Below are 20624 nucleotides of genomic sequence, written 5' to 3'. Positions count from 1 at the left end.
CAAAACTTAGGTACTTTTTGACCCTAAAATAAAAATAGAAGGGGGTGAAATAGGGGTTGAAAGTTTGTATGGAAAGTCCTTCATTTTTAGACTTGCAGTTTTAAAAATAGTACGAAAAATAATGTGATTCAAGAATTTTCAAAATTCAACCCCTAAAGTAGTGAAAAAGTAGTTAAAAGTTTACATTGATTTCCACGCCGACGTCCGCTAGTTAGTTTAGGTCCATACATATAAAAAATTTCAAGTTAATATATTATTTATATTAAACCAAATTCAATAAATTGAAATTTGTTTGAGCATGAACATCTCTGAAAGATACTTCTGATTTTTTCCTTACATGATATTTAAAAGTTTGTTATTTATGGCGGGCCCAACCGTGTTGCAGACTTATAGTGAAAGATGTATATCATAAGTAAAAAAATTTAAATCAAACAAACACAAAAGTGACATGTGACTTTATTGCTATATAGCTACCTACTTAGTGAACAATTGTACATACATTAAATATATTTTATGTTAATCATATGTTAAATATATTTTATGTTAATCATATGTTAAATTATATTAATTATAAATCTAGGTACAATAATAAATAATTATTTTAAAAATAAAATATTGTAACCAGTGGTGAGTTTACAAATTTGCCCCCAGTAGGGTATTGAATTTTTGCCATTCTTTGACCTCTGAAATTTGATGATGCCTAGTTGCAAATTTTACTTTATTAAACTTTATCAAGTATATTTACTGTCAATAAAATTGCAACCTTTACTTAATCAGTAACTATTGAATATTTTGCTTAACCTTAACCCTTGCTTTTTTTACCCAAATTTGCTGCCCCCCAAAATCTGCCACCCTAGGCTTCAGTTTACTTATTGGTTATCAACCCATATTTGGCTCACTGCTGAGCTCGAGTCTCCTCTCAGAATGAGAGGTGTTAGGCCAATAGTCCACCAGAAATCAAAGGCAGACGTCATATCCACTGGGCTATACTTATTCACTATAAAAGCTTAGTATACAAAATGCAACAGTTTTCATATTATACATTAAAAAATATGTAATAGCTGAATAAAATTACAAAGCTCTTAATAATCTACAGATCTAAACATTTTTTATATATAGCATCACAATATATTGGAAGACTGGAATGATTTCATTGAAATCCATAGTAAATAAAGTATATTATTGTCAAATCTCGACTACCTATTCATACCTATTATACTTTTTCAATCCTGTATTGCATACCAGACAAATTAGAATTTTATTAGAAAGGACTTTACTTTAAAATGTAATAATTATTAAAATCTGCCTACTATAACTTTGCTTACAGGCATGGTTAAATTATTACTTAAATCAAATATATAGTTTATTTAGTGTGTTCACTTATCCAAGCCAGAAAATAATGTATACTTAAGATCTGTATACTCCTCGGCACCATGCTTACTACCTTCCCGACCTATACCAGATTCTTTGATACCACCAAATGGAGGTTCAGCAGCTGACAGTATACCATCATTTATGGCTACCATGCCAAAGTTCAACTGACGAGACATTCTAAACGCCTGACCAAGATCCTTGGTGAAAACATAGGACGCAAGCCCACTTCTAGTATCATTTGCTACCTGCAAAGCTTCCTGCTCAGTTTCAAACTTATAACATACAGCTATAGGCCCAAATATTTCTTCTTTATATATTCTCATCTCAGGTTTAACTTCTGTAAGAAGCGTTGATTCGTAAAACTTTGTTCCGAGCTGTGCTGCAGGCTTACCACCGACTAATGCTTTAGCACCCTTTGATAAGGCTTGCTCAACTAATTCAGTTACCTTTTTAGTCTGTTCAAGATTAATTAAGGGCCCACATGTTACACCCTGTTTAGTGCCCGGGCCTAAAATACAATTCTTAGAAATTTTCTCCTTAAAAGCCTGAACAAATGTATCAAATACATCCTTGTGTACTAAAAACCTGTTAGCTCCAATACATGCCTGACCGTTGTTTCTGAATTTAGCAAGCATTGCTTGGTCAACAGCATGTGATATATCGGCACTTGGGAAGACAATAAAAGGGGCATTTCCACCCAACTCTAAGCAGACTCTCTTCACACCTTTTGCTGCCATTCCATATAGTAGTACACCAACATGAGTGGAGCCAGTAAAAGATATACATCCTACACTTGGATCTTCACACATGACTTTTCCCACTGCGGGTGCATTTTTTCTGCTCGAAGTTACAATATTAATAACACCTTTTGGCACACCAGCCTCCTCAGCAAGCTGGACAGCAGCTAAAGCAGTCAGAGGGGTATCTTCTGAAGGCTTAATAACACAAGTGCATCCAGCAGCCATCAAAGCCCCCACTTTACGAGTGATCATTGCAAATGGAAAATTCCAGGGTGTTATAACAGACACTACACCCAGAGGCTGACGGGTAACCATGATCATTTTGTTCGGCCATGGACTCGGCACCACTTCACCATTTATATGACGAGCTGTATCAGCGAACCATTCTAAAAACGAACTTCCATATACGATTTCGCTTTTGGATTCTGATAAGGGTTTACCGGCCTCAGCGGTGATGATCTCTGCAAGGTTATCCGAATTTTTTACACACAAATCGTACCATCTTCGGAGTATGTTAGCCCTTTCTTTTGCAGTAGTATCTTTCCAAGTCTGGAAGGTATTGGCGGCTGTGTCGACCGCTATCTTTGCATCGGCGGCGTCCATATCGGGGATCTCTGCTATTACCGCATCGTCGGCCGGATTCAACACAGGAAATACCGCATTACTCTGCGCGCTCACCCATTCTCCATTAATGTAGGCATTTTTCTTCAACAAATGCATTTGTCTCAGCTGTAGAAGTGTACCCAGGTTTCGTAACAGCCCGGCTTGACGGACAAACATATCTTTATTGAACGTTTGTAGAGCAAGTTCTTCACACTTTGACTGATAAATATGCTTGAATAACACGTCGACACTTGATAAGATATAATTCAAGAACAGAGATCAACTGTAGGCAATAATATTACAAAATAAACCAATTATTTAATAAACATAATTTAATCGTGTCCGTGCGACGGAAGTAAAATGACATTTGATTTTGATTTGACATCACTGACAATGACAACTCATGACATTGATAGCCGACAGCTGACTTTGACAGTTAACCACAGAGAAGAAAAATATCTTTTTTTTTTCATAAAAAATCACATGCAAGCACAAGCAGCAAGCTTTCCATTGTCCGCTAGTACCATGCCTACCGTAGAGGTACCTTTTAACTAACATAATTAAAGTTATTATTAGATTAGCAGCAGATATCGTTTCCTATATTATAGGTACCTATGTAAAAAAGATCACATCTATGGCCACACAGCACTGCACAGCACACACTACGCACTACGCAGACGCGAATTGAGGATGTAGTTAAAACCAGAGTAAAGATATATTATTTCTATCCGTAAAACCTTGTCACGTGTGGCAAATATAGATGTCAACAATGGTCAATGATTTTCTTTTGTTTTGACTGATATGTTATGGATGGTAGGTAGCTACTACTAAAAATTTAAGTCTTTCGTCATTACAAGATTATTCGATTTAAACGCAGCCGCAGGTGGGTTAGGTTACCTATAAACCTTAAGCAACGATTAAATAAAACGATTACACTTTTAAGATTTTTGGAAAGTAGGACGTAGGGACTCACCGACTATCATGCACTTGTTCTTCCACAGATTTTTGTTTCTGTAATTGGTCGTAGAATCCTTTCCACATCGATTCTTCATCCATTTTTAATTCCGTTTACGTTTAACACTTCTATTTTTAACAATTATTATTTTTCATACACATTTGCATTCGGCAGAGCAACTCGCGTCTTACTACTTCGACAGTTCGGCTGTAGTCACGGTATGACCATAATTTTATGCTGATCAAACTGAATCACCGCACGGAACGAGTCATAATCTTCGTAGTCAATGACGTAAACACCAGTTAACTTGAGATTAAAAGATTGAAGTGGGTACGCGTATAAAACCGTCTCGGCGGAACTTTTTCTTTTTGAGGTCACTGACTGACACCAAACACCGGGTAAAGCTAAACTTGCCGGTCTCCTACACGCGAGTATCGTTATTTGACCGTGACTCGAGTGATACAATTTTCTTTCTATTTAAACGCTGCTAAACATTTATTTCGAAGACTGTTTTGCGTTATACCAGCATGCGAACGAAATAAAACTGACGTAATCCAAGGCGAAGGCGTACTAGCCCGTCGCTTTGCGCCCGCCGTCGGTGCCGCAACAAACTGATCTGCATTAACATCACATGTGTTTTTATAATGACACACACAATAACAACATAGGTAGGTAATCAGTACTCAAACAAATCATCCTAATACGTTCAAACAATGTCATAACGAACACTTCCTGTATAAATATTTTAAATTACTTAATTAGTAACAATGTTAACAATTCATTAATGGATTCTATTCCTTGGTGTGTTTATGAAAAATACATAATTATAGTTTTAAATTTGACCATTGTTTTGTTTTAATTTATTTTCCTGTTGTTTACTGACTACTGTTTACAAGCGGATTCCGACGACCTCGTCCACTAGAAAATAGGTGTTAACGTTAATTCTCTTACTAACTAGGTAAGGTATTCCCTTTTACGACGAGCTTTGTCACAAAAAGTTCTATTGATGTGACAAAGATTGACGAGGAAATACTCAGGGGCGTAGCTACCGTCTTATCAACCGTATCAATAATACGGGGCCCCCAGACTACAGGGGCCCCTTACGTGAATAAGCAAAAAATATTAAAATGTTATCCACGCTTAGGCAAGGAATTAAGTGACATTGTCTTGACTTAATTCTTTGCCTAAGCGTGCGCCTAAAAGTCCTACATAAACATGTAAGATATTTCAAATTTTTACATAGGTAGGTATAGGTATCACTCATTTTAGCTAATTTTAAGTGAGCATTTTTGTTTGTTTTGTGAGATATCATTACCCTTCATTAATTGGGTCCCCCAACTAATTTTGATACAGGGCCCTTCCAAAGCTACGTAACTGGATATACTATCACCATGTTTGTTTCTATCGCCATGCAGCACTGCTATCCCTTTCCGGTCCGTTCCGGTCTAAAGGGCTTGGTTGCCTAAGTTCTACATAGTTACAGGCACAAAGACTTAACACCTACCTACGCTCAATATACACGCTTAGCATTTTATAGTACCTACCTACGACCTACCTATGTATACCTAAAGGTGCTGATAGACTTGCGCATTTACTTGTAATGAGCATTCGTGCGAATGTTACATCACAGAAAAATGTGAGAACATTTTAGCGAGCGTTCTGCCGAGCATTCTAGCGAGCAGATTTTCTTGGAGCTTTATATGTAATTGTATATTATATACAATTACATATAAAGTATACTTAATAGGTTCACGTCCTTTGCAATTTGCATGCCTTATGGAGAGTTGCTCTGTTTTGAGACATTATTTTTCCACTTACACGTACCATCAGTTGGGCCCTGGACCGGATACGAATCTATGCCCACCGAGTCGAAGGCAGAGGTCATATCCACTGGGCAATCACATCTCTTATTATTACTTATGCCAATAAAAAAATCTAATTAATGATGTCCTCTTTATACACACATACAAACTAGCTGAGGTGAGATAGTGTTTAATTATTATTTTGGGATTTACAGAAGATTTTCAAGGCCGTTTCGCATAGTCATTTGTCCATCCATGACTTGTATGAAATACCTAGATAGGTACTTCTTAAATAAACCATTTGCATGCTCTTCATAACCACAACAGCAACAGCCAATGATAAACTTCCAAATATTTTGAAAGTTTGCCAATACTCAAATAATATTTACAGTTTCTAATTGCAAATCTAGTTATTTAGTTTCTATCTACCTCGTGTCTGATTTCAAGGTAAAGTAGGTAGATATTTGTAAAATATTTATTACATTATGAATAATATTCGATTATTCGTCATAATTAATAACTCGAAATTTCAAAATTCACTTCATAAAATTAGGTTCAGTTTACAAACACTTCGAAACATCAAGCTATGACAAGATTTAATGGAAATAAGACAGTTTTTCAGTATCTTTTCAGTATTTTTTATTTATACTTAACGCTTAAAACCCTAACCCAAGTTTCCACAATAAATGAAAGGGACAATCTCATAACTCATATTCGTTTAGTTATGTTAAAAGACTAGGTATCTAGATCTACCATGGCCTTGAAACATATTAGACTAATCGTGCGCCATCACATGGAACAAGCTCCACCATCGACCTTGATGCCACAAAATAATTAGTGGTAACAACTAACAACTAACAACGTAACTAACGCTGCGTAGGTACTCGTTTTTTGTTGTTTTTTTATCTTAACTGACACAGTTCGTGCTAAGGGGTATCACGGAGAACAGATAGACCTTGATTTGACATTTACTCATATGACTGTTGAGTAATCAAAACAAAATGAGATAAGGTCTTGGCTTGTGTCATTGCGATTGCATAGCTTTGCGATTTACCAGATGTAAGAGATCATTACACCAGGGGCGTATCTACCGCTGTATCAGCTGTATCAATAACTAGCGGACTTCGTCCGCATGGAATTCAGTTTTTCACAAACCCCGCGGGAACCATGCATATTTCCTGGATGAAAAGTTTCCTATGTGTTAATCCAGAGTAAATCTGTCTCTAAATCTGTATCTCTATTTCCATTCCAAATTTCAGCTAAATCGCTTCACTAGTAGCGGCGTTAAAGAGTAATAAACATCCATACAAACTTTCGCGTTTATAATTTTAGTAGGTAGTACCTATAATAAAGATAAAGGAACTACTGTATGTCTTGTATCTTCTATGCCACAGTCTAACATTTCAAGGCCAAACAAGATATTATTGATAACTATTTCGTCCAGTGACCAGTGTATAAAAAAAATTAAAATAAAAACTGCTCACTGCTCGCGACAAAGTGATCTTGGAAAGTTTCTTAGAAATGTCTAAAATATTTTCAAGAAACCAAAACGTCATAATTTGTACATATAGCAGGCACAGGTACAATACAAATTGTACAAACTGGGAAAGTCTTTTTCTAATACAGGTCCGTAATAAGTCAACAGGGTAGGCAGTGCATTTTCGCATCTATGAAGTGCACGCCACAGTTAGAGTCAGTGGCGGATTTGTAGGCTTAGCAGCCATAGGCCCCAAGGTAGTAGCCACCCTTCTCTCATACGAGTATAATATGATGCAAAAGCACTGCATTTGTATTGAGTGCAATGACTATTCAAAGTATTTATTTTATGGAATTTTATGAAAATTAATAGATTTTATAATATTTTTCGAGATTTGGGATTTTGTGATAATTGCACAATGCACATTAAAATAAAACATTTAAAACGGTTTTAAGTTAAAGAAAATAAAGTGATAAAGTTCAAAATTGTTGTAATTAGTGAAATTTTCACCACTTATTCCTATATTTTTTATCAAGAATGACCGCTACTACCATCCGGACCTACTGGGACTAAGGTAGTACACAACAATTTTTGGATTTACCGCCCAAAAATCGTTCGTACTCGACTAAATAAAGTAGTCCGAACTAGGCTTATGGGTAAATCCGCCACTGGCTAGAGAGTCTATAAGTAATGTAACACGTAATAAAAGCTAAATCTCGATAATCAGGTTAAATGAGATTATCTATAGTAGATAAGCGCCATTAAAAACAGGAAAACACTTATAACATAATTAAATGGCATTATGTTTGAGATGCAATTAAAACTTACAGCACGCGATAGGCGCGGGGTTCCCATCAACTATGTGATGTTAATGGGATTTATAAATAGATCTAATAAGTTACGATTTATATTGTAGGTCACACTCAACATGGCGAAAGACATCTTCAGTTATGTCTATCTTCATCATCACGTAAACATCGAGACAATCCAACTACTCGATGTTACGAATACAGTGAGATGAGAAGACATAAACGGACCAAACCATTTGATTTAGTGTTTAGTGGCTAGTGATAGTGTAGTCATCGATATAAATCGTGTAGTGTTAAGTGATACATGGAAGATCACGTGAACGAAGTGACCTAAAATAATAGTTAGAGAAAGACTAAGACTAAGTTATTGGACATTATCTTAGTATAATAATAATATATTATAAGTTTAGGTTAAAGTTAAATTACTAATTAGTCACATGTAATCTTATGAAGTAGGTACCTATCAACTTGGTACTTTACAACACAAAAATAAAGTTATGTCTATGATATCGCCGTTTTAGGGTGGAGTCTATTGGTCATTTTGTAAATAATGTTTAGTAATTAAAAAAAGTCAAATATTTACATGAAAGATAAAGTTGTATGAATTTGAAGTCGGTCAATAGTGCCGATGCCACGAAAAACATACCTGTTAAAAAGGGAGCCAAGTTCCTATCGGCTAATTGTTCGCCTGAAAAAGGGTTGAAATCAACACAAACAAGCAACCAAACAAGTCATTTTTATTAAAAATTCGATATTCGATTATGCCAACTCACATTTCTTGAATTTCTCAATTTTATGTTATTCTACATTTACACGATTACCGGTCAGTGAGTCAGTGCTAAAATTATCTATTTTCACAGGCTACAGGGTTCAACTACTATTTCAGGATTTACTGAAGCTATCTATGAAATTTGGCATACTGCTTTAGTACTAGTACTAGTATATGATTACGTATGTACAATTTTGTCTCCTTACTTGTAATGGGCACTGAGCTACGCGGGGGTCCAAAGTGGGTCGAAACGGTTCGTGTAAATAGTGCATGGCATGTACGTGGCCTGTTGCTGGAACTTGCCTACTCACTACCGTGCGCTTTGATATATCGGATATAAAAGCGAAAACTTGTCACTTGTCACGAAATCTCGTAAGCCGCTTAACGTATAAAGCTGAAATTCAGCAGGGAGTTAATTTATAGTATCCGCTAAGAATTGATTTTGCGGACGAAGTCGCGGACGTCCGCTAGTTCTTTATATTGAAAATATAAGCAGTCTAAATTTTGTTGCCATAGCCGTACTTGGACGGTTGAGGGTCTGGACCTGACCTCAACCATCCGGCCTGATGCTTTCTTTTTAAGCCACCACAGTCAAATTCTAAAATTGGTTACTTTTCAAACTCGTAGGTACTTATAGTAGGAACTAGGGACATATACCTAGTAACATTCAGCCTTCATATGTCCAGTGGCCATACAGGTTCTTAGTCTAGTACCTATCTGCCAGTACCTATTGCCAGAATAAAGGCTGTGTGTAAAAGTGACCATTATTCGCCGAGTTAGAGGTGACTACTGCGTACCAAAAAATTTGCTAAATCATTACAATGTAATTTACGGTTGATCAACAGTTTTCAATTGTTTGATTATACGCATCAGCATAAATGGAATTGAAGGCTTTGTAAGTTTGACGGCTCATTGTAGGTTTCACAAATACTATTCACAGAGCGAACATGCGTACATGCATGTACTCCAGCATCCTAAGCCTTTTTTTAAATATTTTAGAAAATTACCTCTGGCCACAATCAATAATTTATTCAATATGGTTGGATTAATCAATATGGTTGGAGAGCTAGTTTTGAGAGAGAGAGAGAGAGCTTTTTTAACCGACTTCAAAAAGGAGGAGGTTCTCAATTCGGTCGGTATTTTTTTTTTTTTGGCCTGGACCGATTTCAAAAGTTCTTTTTTTAGGCACCTGCTGATCAGTATGAAGACACCGCCTTCATACTGATCAGGTAGAACATATGTTATTTTTCACTTTTTAGTTAAGTGGGTACGTTTTTAGATTTTGAAGTCGGTTGTATTTTTTTTATTAAAATTTTTTGGCTAAATATTTGAAGTAAGCTGACAATTTGCCCTGTCTCTCCAAACTACTATGCTAACACGGAACTGGAGAGGCTGGGGAGTATTGGGGCTCAATCAGCCTCTTTATGTCCTGAGGATATTTTTTTTAAAAACACATATATAGTTCTAAATTGAATATTTAAAGAGTAATAGCTAAATGTACCTACTTGTTTATCTACTGCCAGAACCTGCATACAAAAAGATATCAGCGTGTGACCTTCAGTACTGCCGGTAATATGGGGGCGATTTTCATATATATACATAAAAATCTGAATAGTCATTTGATGTGGGTGCAAAGACGGACTAACCGAAAATGGAATCGAATAATTTAGAGACCTACTCGGACAGCGGCTGCAGATAAATGCAGTTTTTATTGCAACCTTTTTATCAGATATTTTGTAGGACTTGAAACGAAAATAAAATTCGACTTTGCTGTGGGATTTGTCTTTGGTCTGAGTTGTGTGATTTGTCTTTTCTCGGATAGGGAGGAAACGGGCCTCGAGGCGAACCTTCTTGGCCGGGTAAGGCGCTGGGATCGTGCTCGCCGGACAAGTGTCTCTAGCCCTCAGACCAATTATTGTATAGGACCTGCCCCGCTAGACGTTACTTTTCTGTCAAAGTATATGATCAACGATGTAATGCGATTATAGAAACTGTCTCTATAGTATCGATGTTAAATAGTTGTAATCGTGTTCGTCGGTTAAAGAGCTCCGTAAAAATACCTTTTTGTGTAATTGAATTGTGTAAAAAACGGGCAAAAACTTCTAGTTTAGTATAAGATATATACAAAATCTAAGCTCGTTTTCTTCAGAAAATGACAGACAATTTTGTTCGTGACTATGAGTGCGATACAGGTCCTTCTGTAATTGGTCTGAGCTCTAGCCTCTTTTGAGTCTGAAGGTGTGCAAAAAGTGACCATGATATTGACATACACGATAGACCCGGCATTTGCACGCTAAATCCATTGTTATAATCGTCACTTCTCCTAAGCTCTTATTTAAATTTAAACATAAGTAAGAATAATATGTTTATTAAAACAACTGTATAGATATTTTCAAGTTTATATTTATGACGACATCGTCATGGTCATTTATTTTACTTACTTAATTTTGAAATTTCTCAATTCTTTGTCATCATCATCATTAACAATCCATTCACTAATTGAGCACGAGTCTCCTCTCAGAATGAAAGGAGTTACGCGCCACCACGCCGGCCCAATGCGTGCAGACTTCACACACGCAGAGAATTAAGAAAATTCTAAGGTATGCAGGTTTCCTCACGATGTTTTTCCTTCACCGTTCGAGACAATTACTATTTAATTTCTTCCGATTTCTAATTCGTTGTAATAATTTGAAATTCCCGGGATTGTAAAACTGAATTCATCGTTAAGTTAGATGGTTTTTGTATTATCTAATTAACTAAATTTAGTACTAATAAAGATAGATCCTTATTTAATTAGAATGTTCTAGCAATCTTATCGTGCTGATGACAAATTTTGCTGTGATTACATAGGCTTAATATCGGAGTGGTTTCTAATTACGTTAGAAATAAAGCCTACGCTTCTATGTTTTGACTATGTTTATCTTTTTTACCCCTTATTCGCACGAAAGTTTTTTTAAAAGAGACTAATCATTTTTGATACACCGCTGAGAACATATTTAATTAAGGAACCGTTACAATGTCCAAAATTAATGTCATTTACAAGACCTCAAAAAATCAGTTTTAGACTGTTTTAATGTCAGTTTGATTATCTGAAAAATTTTGCTCAATAAATATTTTATTATTATTAACAGTTGCGTATTCAAGATATGGACCAGTACCTTACCTACATTATAAAATGCGCGATTTCAACATACCTAAACAAACATTTCTAATTAATTTGAATTATATTCTAATTATAAAAAAAGGATATTTCATAATTTTTTACTGTAATGTCCAGCCCAAAATTGCCGGACTCGTTTGTTTGCATACTCGGTTGTGTTATAATATATCCGACGTACATGGCTAACAGTATACCAAGATTGACCGATGTCCCCAAAATTAGGTGATTTTTGAAACTCTATATTTTTAGTAATGAGATGCTAAAAATACATCGTGAGCAACACATTGACAAGACAATTTAATCTTTTGCTGACTTAAACCGCAGTTCAAACAAGATTGCAGAGCTCTTAATCTAAACGCACTCAAACATCAAATTCCTCGTCTTTCAGGTGAATCACTGGTAATTTTATATAATTGATTCATTAACCGCAGTCCTTATTATATGTGTACGAGTAAATTCTTCCTTCTAACTTCTAACGACTTCTGATTTGCTCGAACCGCGGGAATAAGATACGGAACACCCAAAAAATATACTTTTTTCATAGTTTTATGTATTAACTTATTATTTAATTAAGTAAATGTTTATATTTTTCATATGAATGGATTTTGTTCCATTATACTTGCAAATGGTTGTAAAATAATCACCATGTATATAGTGACTCTGCTAGATTTTACATTAGTAAAGTTTGATATCACTGGTGAGATAGATGGCTTCGGTCGTGGCTTCTTAATTATGTCATTTAATAAAATATACAAGAAATTTTGTCATTTAATAAAATATACAAGAAATTTTGACTTTCAATAGAATATACAAGAAATTTTGTCATTTAATAAAATATACTATATTCTGTACTGTCAGTTATTTTATCCTTAGTAAATCCTAAGATACTAAAATATTAATATTACTGCTTGATATATAGTGAATAATTATATAAGACACGCTGATTTCACAGATTATTAAAACCGCACTTTAAAATTGAAAATTTTCGCAACTATTGTAAATAAAAAAATATTATTGCTAAACTCACTTGGTACGGCTGATAACTTCCTGGTCTTGCAACTTTTTGTACACAAACAACCACGGGTTCTCGCGTGCGTTTTGCTCCATTTTACACAACACAATATAACTTAAATAAAAAACACTATTATATATAGTTAATTTACAAACTTTGAATAAAAATAAATGTCTTCGTAACAAATTGTAATACTAAAAACGCTATTATTTATAGCTAAGTTGCGAATAATGGAATAAAAAAAAACGTAACACAACTTGTAAAATGCGTGCTTATTTTGTAAGTGTGGACTTTCAGGCTTCACGTAGCGCTGATTGTCGGTGACTGGCGGACAGTTTATGCGGTTGTCAGCTTTGTTTGCCAGAGGTTTATAACCTACTCCAGTTTTTTACTGAGCCAACGTTAGAAAAACCATCCATTGTTATGGCGTTAAGTGTCTTGCACGGGAATATCGTAGTTACGCAGAGATAATCCCGAGTTAAATTACCCGTTATACCTATCTGCCACGTGCCACAAAATAATTATTTTTTAATTGTCCTATTTGCTTTTTAATTAATTGAAAAGGTTGTGCTGGAAATTGGTAAAACAATAGTCCATATCGGTAATCGATTTCATAATCTCATGTAGTAGAGTCCTTTTAGGAAATCTAATGTGACTAATACGTTGTCGCCCATTTACCTAATTATATATTTATAGTATACACCACTATATATACTTGTATATAGTATATACCACTACACCTACATATATATTATAGTATAGTATAGTATATAATAAGGTGATATCCTATTATTTGATAATGATAGTTACGAGTATGTCATGAGACTCGTATAGCTATTGAATTATGAACAGACACAAGTGAGAAAAAAGGCTATTGCCAAACGATGAACTAATATACAGCTAATCTTAATATAATATGTATAAATGCGAAAGGTCATTCATCTCGTAATCTCGAAAACCGCTTGATGTGCAATGCTAAAATTTGGCAGGGAGGTAGTTTATAATTAGTAGGTGTCCACTAAGAACGGATTTTGCGATAGGGCTGGATTAATTAGCGGGCGTCGGCTAGTAATGACTAAAAAGACTTATAGTCTAAATAAATATAACGAAGCATCTAAAAGATCGTAATGACTAGCTATAGCTGCCTATTATCACAATAAACAGGAAACTGGACCATTCACCATTACCGGTTGGATCAATTAAGGAGACGGTTTTCTTGTAATGTTCCTACCGTTCTATCTATTTGTAAATTCCAATGGACTTAGGCTACAATAGTTATATCTACAAGTAAATAAAACGGCTGCAGTCAGAAATTCGCAAAGAAAAAATATCCACGTCGAGACCTTGAATACATAGATACATTACCACATTCACATCAAGTAAAAGATATCATTATGTAAATACATAATTTACTTACTCTCCTCCCAACTTCGGCAATGTGGAATTACATACAGATGAGCATTTTCTGACGAAACGAAATGTTTTAAGTTCGTCGAAGCTATATCTCGGTATATCTTCATATATAAATGCGAAAGGTCATTCATCACAAAATCTAAAAAAACGCTTCACGTACAAAACTGATTTATCAGGGAGATAGTTTATAGATAGTAGAGATCCCCTAAGAACGAACAGAGAGGGCCAGATTAAGGAGGTCTAAGGGCGAACGCGTGTTAATATTATAAAGGTAAAGTTTGTGGTGTTGTAGGGGTGATCATGTATTCAAAAAACTACCTACATACAATTATGGCGGACGACAAGAATGACGGCGTAACGTGCTCTGCGGGGCACAGGAGTGTACTTCTTCCGAGTTGAGATTTTTTTGGAAGAAAGTACAGCTCAACCAACCCAGGAACTCGAACCCAGGATCTGGTGATTCTAAGTCACAGGTCCAACAAGGCATTTGAGGGTAAGGGCTATATGATAGGTATGTTCCTGCGCTAATCGAGCCGTCAGGAATAAGTCGGAATGATGGCAAGGCAAGAGACCCGATAGATAGATAGTTGGATCAGCTTCCACCTTCACACAGGAAGTAAAACTATAAGAAATGTAAACAGTAATTGTTATCAATTGTAAATTATAATACTGTATGACTTTTTCAAAAGAGCAACTGTTGAGTTTCTTGCCGGTATCTTCTCAGCAGAACCTGCCTTCCGAACCGGTGGTAGAATCTTTACAAATAGTCAACTGACGTGTCAAAAGTGCTTGTAAACTGAGCCTACTTGAAATAAATGATTTTTGATTTGATTTGATTTAGATTGACGCTTGATCCCTGAAAATGGGGCGAGCCCTAACGTGGGACGCTACATGCATTGACACATTAGCACCGTGTCATATCAGAAAGACTGAATCAAGACCGGGAGCCACAGCAGAAAAAGCTGAAAGTGGTTCGGAAGCTGAAACCGGTAAGTGGCAGAAGTATACTTCTCGGACCGAGAATTATATATGTATTTGTTCCATTTGCCCTGGAGACCCTTGGGCCATGGAGGTTGGAGTCGCAGTGCCAAAAAAACTGTGAATCATTTCTTCATGGCTAGTTGCCTCGACTAGTGGCTGGCTCATTATTTGCACAAAGGATCAGCCTGATGGCTGACCAACGCAGAAATGCAGCCAGTTTAAAACATGCCACCATTCCATGTGGGCATGTTTTAAACAGTTATTTATTTTATTGGAAATGCCAACAATGACAGCAGAAAGAGACATAAATCTTTAGACTACTGCAGCCATCTTTTACAGGCATTCACAACATTGCAGAGTCCGGTTAAAAACTCAAGGTAAAAGATTAAACTATACTTAAATCTAAGAAAATTTACGAAGAATTTAAAATAATTATTAAATAAAATGTAAAAAAATTACAAATTTACCAAAAATTTACAATAATAATTAATTATTAGGACATGTTAGCTTATGTACCCTATTGTATTTATCTCAATAAATAAAAAAAAACACAAATGGCGCGATAAAAACTTTTCCGTGGGGGTATTTTCTTATTCTTATGCATTCTTCAGTGGATTTCCATAACTAATAGGTATTGTTGTTCTACCTACATTCCTGGTCTAATATAATGCATTATTTTCTTGATCTATGTCTAAAATGCACAATGAATAATGTTGTCTCATAATGCAGTCTGCATCATGCAAGTGGGCACATACATTGCTTACAATCGTTATGAGAATCATGACTTATTGTCGTGTATTGTTATGCTAATAGCTCCTTACAGTCAGTGCCTGTACATAAGCCGTAATCGACGCATAAGTAGATTCAATCATTTTATTTAAGTATATAAACTTATATGTACCTATATACATATAAACGACAGAAAGACTTGAGAGACAATTACTGTAGCTATTCATTAGGGGAATGGTTTTACCCATGGAGCCGTGATAGCACAGTGGATTTGACCTCTGTCTCCGATTCCGGAGGGTGTGGGTCCGAATCGATCGGGGCATGCACCTCCAACTTTTCAGTAATATATATCACGTGTCTCACATTGCGAGGAAACCTGCATACCAGAAAATTTTCTTAATTCTCTGCGTGTGTGAAGTCTGCCAATCTATTGGGCCAGCGTGGTGGACTAATTGATAATGATGATGAATGATGGTTTTACCATATAAGTACTTTATTGAATATATGAATATTGAGAAAAATAATAGGTTTTTAAGTTTGTTGTAGGCTCTCAGACTCAAACTAAGGCACGTTTGTGACTCAAATATAGTAGTAGGCTACTTATTATTTCGAAAAAATCACGGTGGGATTTGTGATGTGTGTGATGACGTGTGACTTAAACAGAATTTGACGCGAAAGGTGGGCGTCCACCAGTTCTTTTATAACTCTAAAATAGTAATCACCTCAATGAAAGCTTACACCGATTTTCTCATTTACAAGTAGACTTGGTGACGCCGCGCAGTTTTACCCGCGTGGTTCTCGTTCCCGTAGGAATAAGGGGATAATATATAGCTTTCTCGGTAAATGAGCTATCTAACACTGAAATAATTTTTCAAATCGGACCCGTAGTTCCTGAGATTAGCGCTTTCAATCAAACAAACAAACTCTTCAGCTTCATAATATTAGTATAAAATCTATACTAATATTATAAAGCTGAAGAGTGTTTGTTTGTATATTATTTATTGTATATACTATATTGTACATATAGGTTCAGGTGTTTCGCAACTGTAAATAATCCTATGTATCTTATTTACATTTGCGAAACACGTGAAGATAATCGAGTGCTCACATGTGCATTCTCCAAAGCACATTTATCTAATCTAGTCTAGGTCTGTAATGTTGGTCTGTAAACTAACTGCCTTGTGCACTTGACTGCCTCATTGGTCCAATACCGAATTTGTCGAATTACGAGGATAGAAATTCATAGCCCGAATACGGGAAGTTACATACACACTCGTGCCTCGAAGAGCAAGTTAAGTCGTTGATCCAAGTTCCAGTCCATATTAACCGCCAACCACCCAATTATAGCAGCGTAGAGCAAATATAACCGATTCATGGCCCATGACGCACCTAGCGCGTCATGAAAAAACCTTTAGGGAGGCCAATGACGCGACAAGCGCGTCATTAGAAAATTGTACTAAATATATTTTTTATTCAATTTAAACCAAAAATCCTTTTATTTTACATAAAAAATAACACATTAGAGACAATAATATCAGTGGCCACTAGATTATTTTGGAAAGTTAAATTGTCAGGGGTCGTCAACCACATGGTATATTTTTTTATTCATCCATAATTATTCACACACTAAAATGTAAAAAATGTCTAATAAAATATATATCTAACGGTTACTCTCGCTTAAAAATTGAGAACGAGGTGCAGATATGTTGACTGTCTCCATCTTACTCTCTACTTTCATGGCATTACACAACACAAAAAAAATTCAAAAAAGAATTTGATAGGAATGAAATATTTTTGTCTCTAACAGTTGTAGTATAATTTATTACAATATTTAAACAAATAGGGTGACTTTATTTCTTTATCTTCACTTCACAAATTTATTGTGCCTACAACATTGGGAAGCGTGTGACTAGACGCGGTAAAGTATAAGTAAAGTAGACCTGCGAAAGTGTTCCTGCGCATGGCGATTTATCCTTTCTGAGATCACTTCCGTGATCCGTGAATACTTGAAAGCCGTGATAGCCCAGTGGATATGACCTCTGCCTCCGATTCCGGAGGGTGTGGGTTCGAATCCGGTCCGGGGCATGCACCTCCAACTTTTCAGTTGTGTGCATTTTAAGAAATTAAATATCACGTGTCTCAATCGGTGAAGGAAAACATCGTGAGGAAACCTGCATACCAGAGAATTATCTTAATTCTCTGCGTGTGTGAAGTCTGCCAATCCGCATTGGGCCAGCGTGGTGGACTATTGGCCTAACCCCTCTCATTCTGAGAGGAGACTCGAGCTCAGCAGTGAGCCGAATATGGGTTGATGACGAGATCACTTCTGTTGTGCCCTTGTCAGACATCAGACGTGCTCTCATTACTTTTGACCCTACCGACGACATTCGCTTGCGTGTACCTGGACTCCCGTGATTTTGCATTAGTGACATTGTGGCTTGTGATACTGGACTCCGATTTTACGTTTGTGTTACTGGGAAATCTATCGAATTTGAATCAATCTACTTGCCGTTCATCTGTGGTAAGTTTTTTGATATTAATTTCTTATTTTTTAATAACTAGACAGCAGTAGCGGTGGGTATTATATAGTTTTATTTTAAACAGTATTGTTAATAAATAATCCTTTATTTAATTTTTGAAGAACAAAGTTTAAATTGTGATAAATTATCAAACAAAACTAACGTTATTTGTTAAGTTTTTTTTACAAACAACAAACTTACCAGAACATAAAAGCTCAACAAAATATAGTAGGTATAATGACTAGTAAACTAAAACAGGGAAACGTACAACGCAAGGTAAAAACAATGCTATTGTTGTATTTATTTGCGCCCGAGCGGCATCCCTTTATCGATAACGAGTTGCGCGGCATTGTTCTTAAACGTAATGACTCAGTCTGCACGTTAATACAAAAAAAATGAAATAAAAAAAATTAGGGACGTAAAGTTGAAACTATGTAACTTACACCTCGCATTTGATTTTTTTAGAACAATGGATCAACCGTCGACTTCTAGAGCAGAACATGAAATAGAAAATATTTTGAGGACAATGGAGTCTCCAAGAGATATACTTCCAGACGAGGAGAATCTATTTACGGACCAGGACTTATATGGCATACTGCTGGGAGAAACTTTGGAAGATGATTGGATAGATTTGGCTGAGGAAGAGGTAGTTACTACCGAAAATGAGCAACCAGTACTGCGAGACGCGGAAGTACTTCAAGAAGGAACCTGGACCATGGGTAATCCAGCTCTTGAAAATATAATTCCGTTTACTGGCAACCCTGGTCTTAAAAAAAATATGACCGGAACTGAACCAATTGATTTTTTTAATTTGTTATTCAACAATCATTTTTATGATCTTATAATAACGTGTACAAACGCAAATAGTAAAATCCTGAAATCCACGAGTACAGGGCATACACGATTCAAAAGGTGGAAACCAATATCTTTGCCAGAATTCCAGACCTTTATTGGCATTATTTTCCTAATGGGATTAATAAAATTAAATCGGCTCACTGATTACTGGAAAAAACATTATTTATTTGATTTTACATTAAAAAACTACATGTCAAGAAATAGATTCTTCATGATTTTAAGAGCGTTGAATGTTCAAAATATTCCAGGCAATGAAAGCATTAAAAAGGTATGCTCATTAATTGACATATTTAATAAAACATTAGAAGAAATATATTATCCAAGTAAAGAGTTGACTGTGGATGAATCTCTGATATTATGGACAGGTCGATTAAGATTTCGTCAATATATGAAAAATAAAGTTCACAAATATGGCATAAAATTATATATGTTAGCCGAAAATAACGGTATCTGCATGAAAATACATTTGTATGCTGGGGCTCAAGATAATGTAGTGGGTGGTCGTGGTCACGTCAAAAAAGTATTACGTTTACTAACTCAAAACTATTTAAATGTTGGTCATTCTATATATGTAAACAATTATTATGCAAGCGTTGATATGGCCAACGAATTATTAAATAATAACACATATTTAACCGGCACTTTAAGGCAAAATAAAAAAGGGAATCCCAAAGATTTAATTAATACAAAATTACAAAAAAATGAAGCATGTATTATGCATAACAATAAAAATGTAACAGTGACAAAATGGCTAGATAAGAGGGAGGTCTGTTTCGTGAGTTCTGAACACAATAGTGAATACATACTTTCAAAAAATAAATACGGAAACGTTTCGTTTAAACCTAAAGTGCAGGTAAATTACAATAAATTTATGAGATCAGTGGACAAGCATGACCAAATGTTAAATTATTATTGTGCAGAACATAAAACGTTAAGGTGGTATAAAAAAGTAATTATCCACATCATGCAGATGCAATTATTAAATTCTTTTTTCCTTTATAATTTAAACAGAGAAAGGAAGACAACTTTATATGATTTTAGATTACGAATAATTGAATACCTGTTACCCAATAAATCAGAGAATATTCGACCGTCAGTTTCGGGTAGAATTCATTTGCCAGCACATTTACCCAAAAGAAATGGCAAAACAATGAGAAAACGGTGCAGGCTCTGCTTTAATGTCCACAAAAAAAGAGTCGATGTGTTGTTTGGCTGTCCTGACTGTCCAGGTTTTCCTGGATTATGCCTGGAATGTTTTAGAGCATTTCACAAATACTAATCATTATTGATTTGAGAATTTAACGCTCTAACCACTGCGCCATGGAGGTAGAATAATTGCTTATATATGATATACGAATTTCTTAATAATCAGGTACAATTAATGATCACTATGATTAATCAGTTCTAACATGTAAAACAATTAAAG

At 35.5% G+C, this 20624-nt stretch overlaps 2 protein-coding genes across 5 annotated transcripts in view; both read right to left on the bottom strand.

Moving 5' to 3' along the window:
- The window catches only part of LOC112045941 (protein unc-13 homolog 4B), a 72369-nt gene that overhangs the window by 37577 nt on the left and 14168 nt on the right, over positions 1-20624 (bottom strand). The window contains exon 1 of one of the 4 annotated variants that reach the window (XM_024082369.2): positions 12717-13025. The exons of 2 other annotated variants lie outside the window; for them this stretch is intronic. In XM_024082369.2, coding sequence (XP_023938137.2) covers positions 12717-12796 — 80 coding nt within the window. In that variant the 5' untranslated portion in view covers positions 12797-13025. Of the gene's footprint in view, positions 1-3690; positions 4423-12716; positions 13026-20624 lie in introns of those variants that run through there. One more of the 4 variants, XM_024082360.2, reaches the window with a different exon arrangement.
- On the bottom strand, positions 441-3091 carry LOC112045971 (succinate semialdehyde dehydrogenase). The gene has a single exon (XM_024082398.2). It carries the CDS (start codon positions 2892-2894, stop codon positions 1377-1379), a length of 1518 nt encoding a protein of 505 aa, XP_023938166.2. The 5' UTR covers positions 2895-3091; the 3' UTR covers positions 441-1376.

Source organism: Bicyclus anynana, chromosome 13, assembly GCF_947172395.1.
Source record: "Bicyclus anynana chromosome 13, ilBicAnyn1.1, whole genome shotgun sequence".
Lineage (NCBI taxonomy): Eukaryota > Metazoa > Arthropoda > Insecta > Lepidoptera > Nymphalidae > Bicyclus > Bicyclus anynana.
Note: the sequence above shows the minus strand (reverse complement) of the source record. Positions and strands in the feature narration are given on the sequence as shown.

Coding starts and splice junctions, on each gene's coding strand:
- LOC112045971 (XM_024082398.2), bottom strand. CDS start 2,894: ATGTTTGTCCGTCAAGCCGGGCTGTTACGAAACCTGGGTACACTTCTA.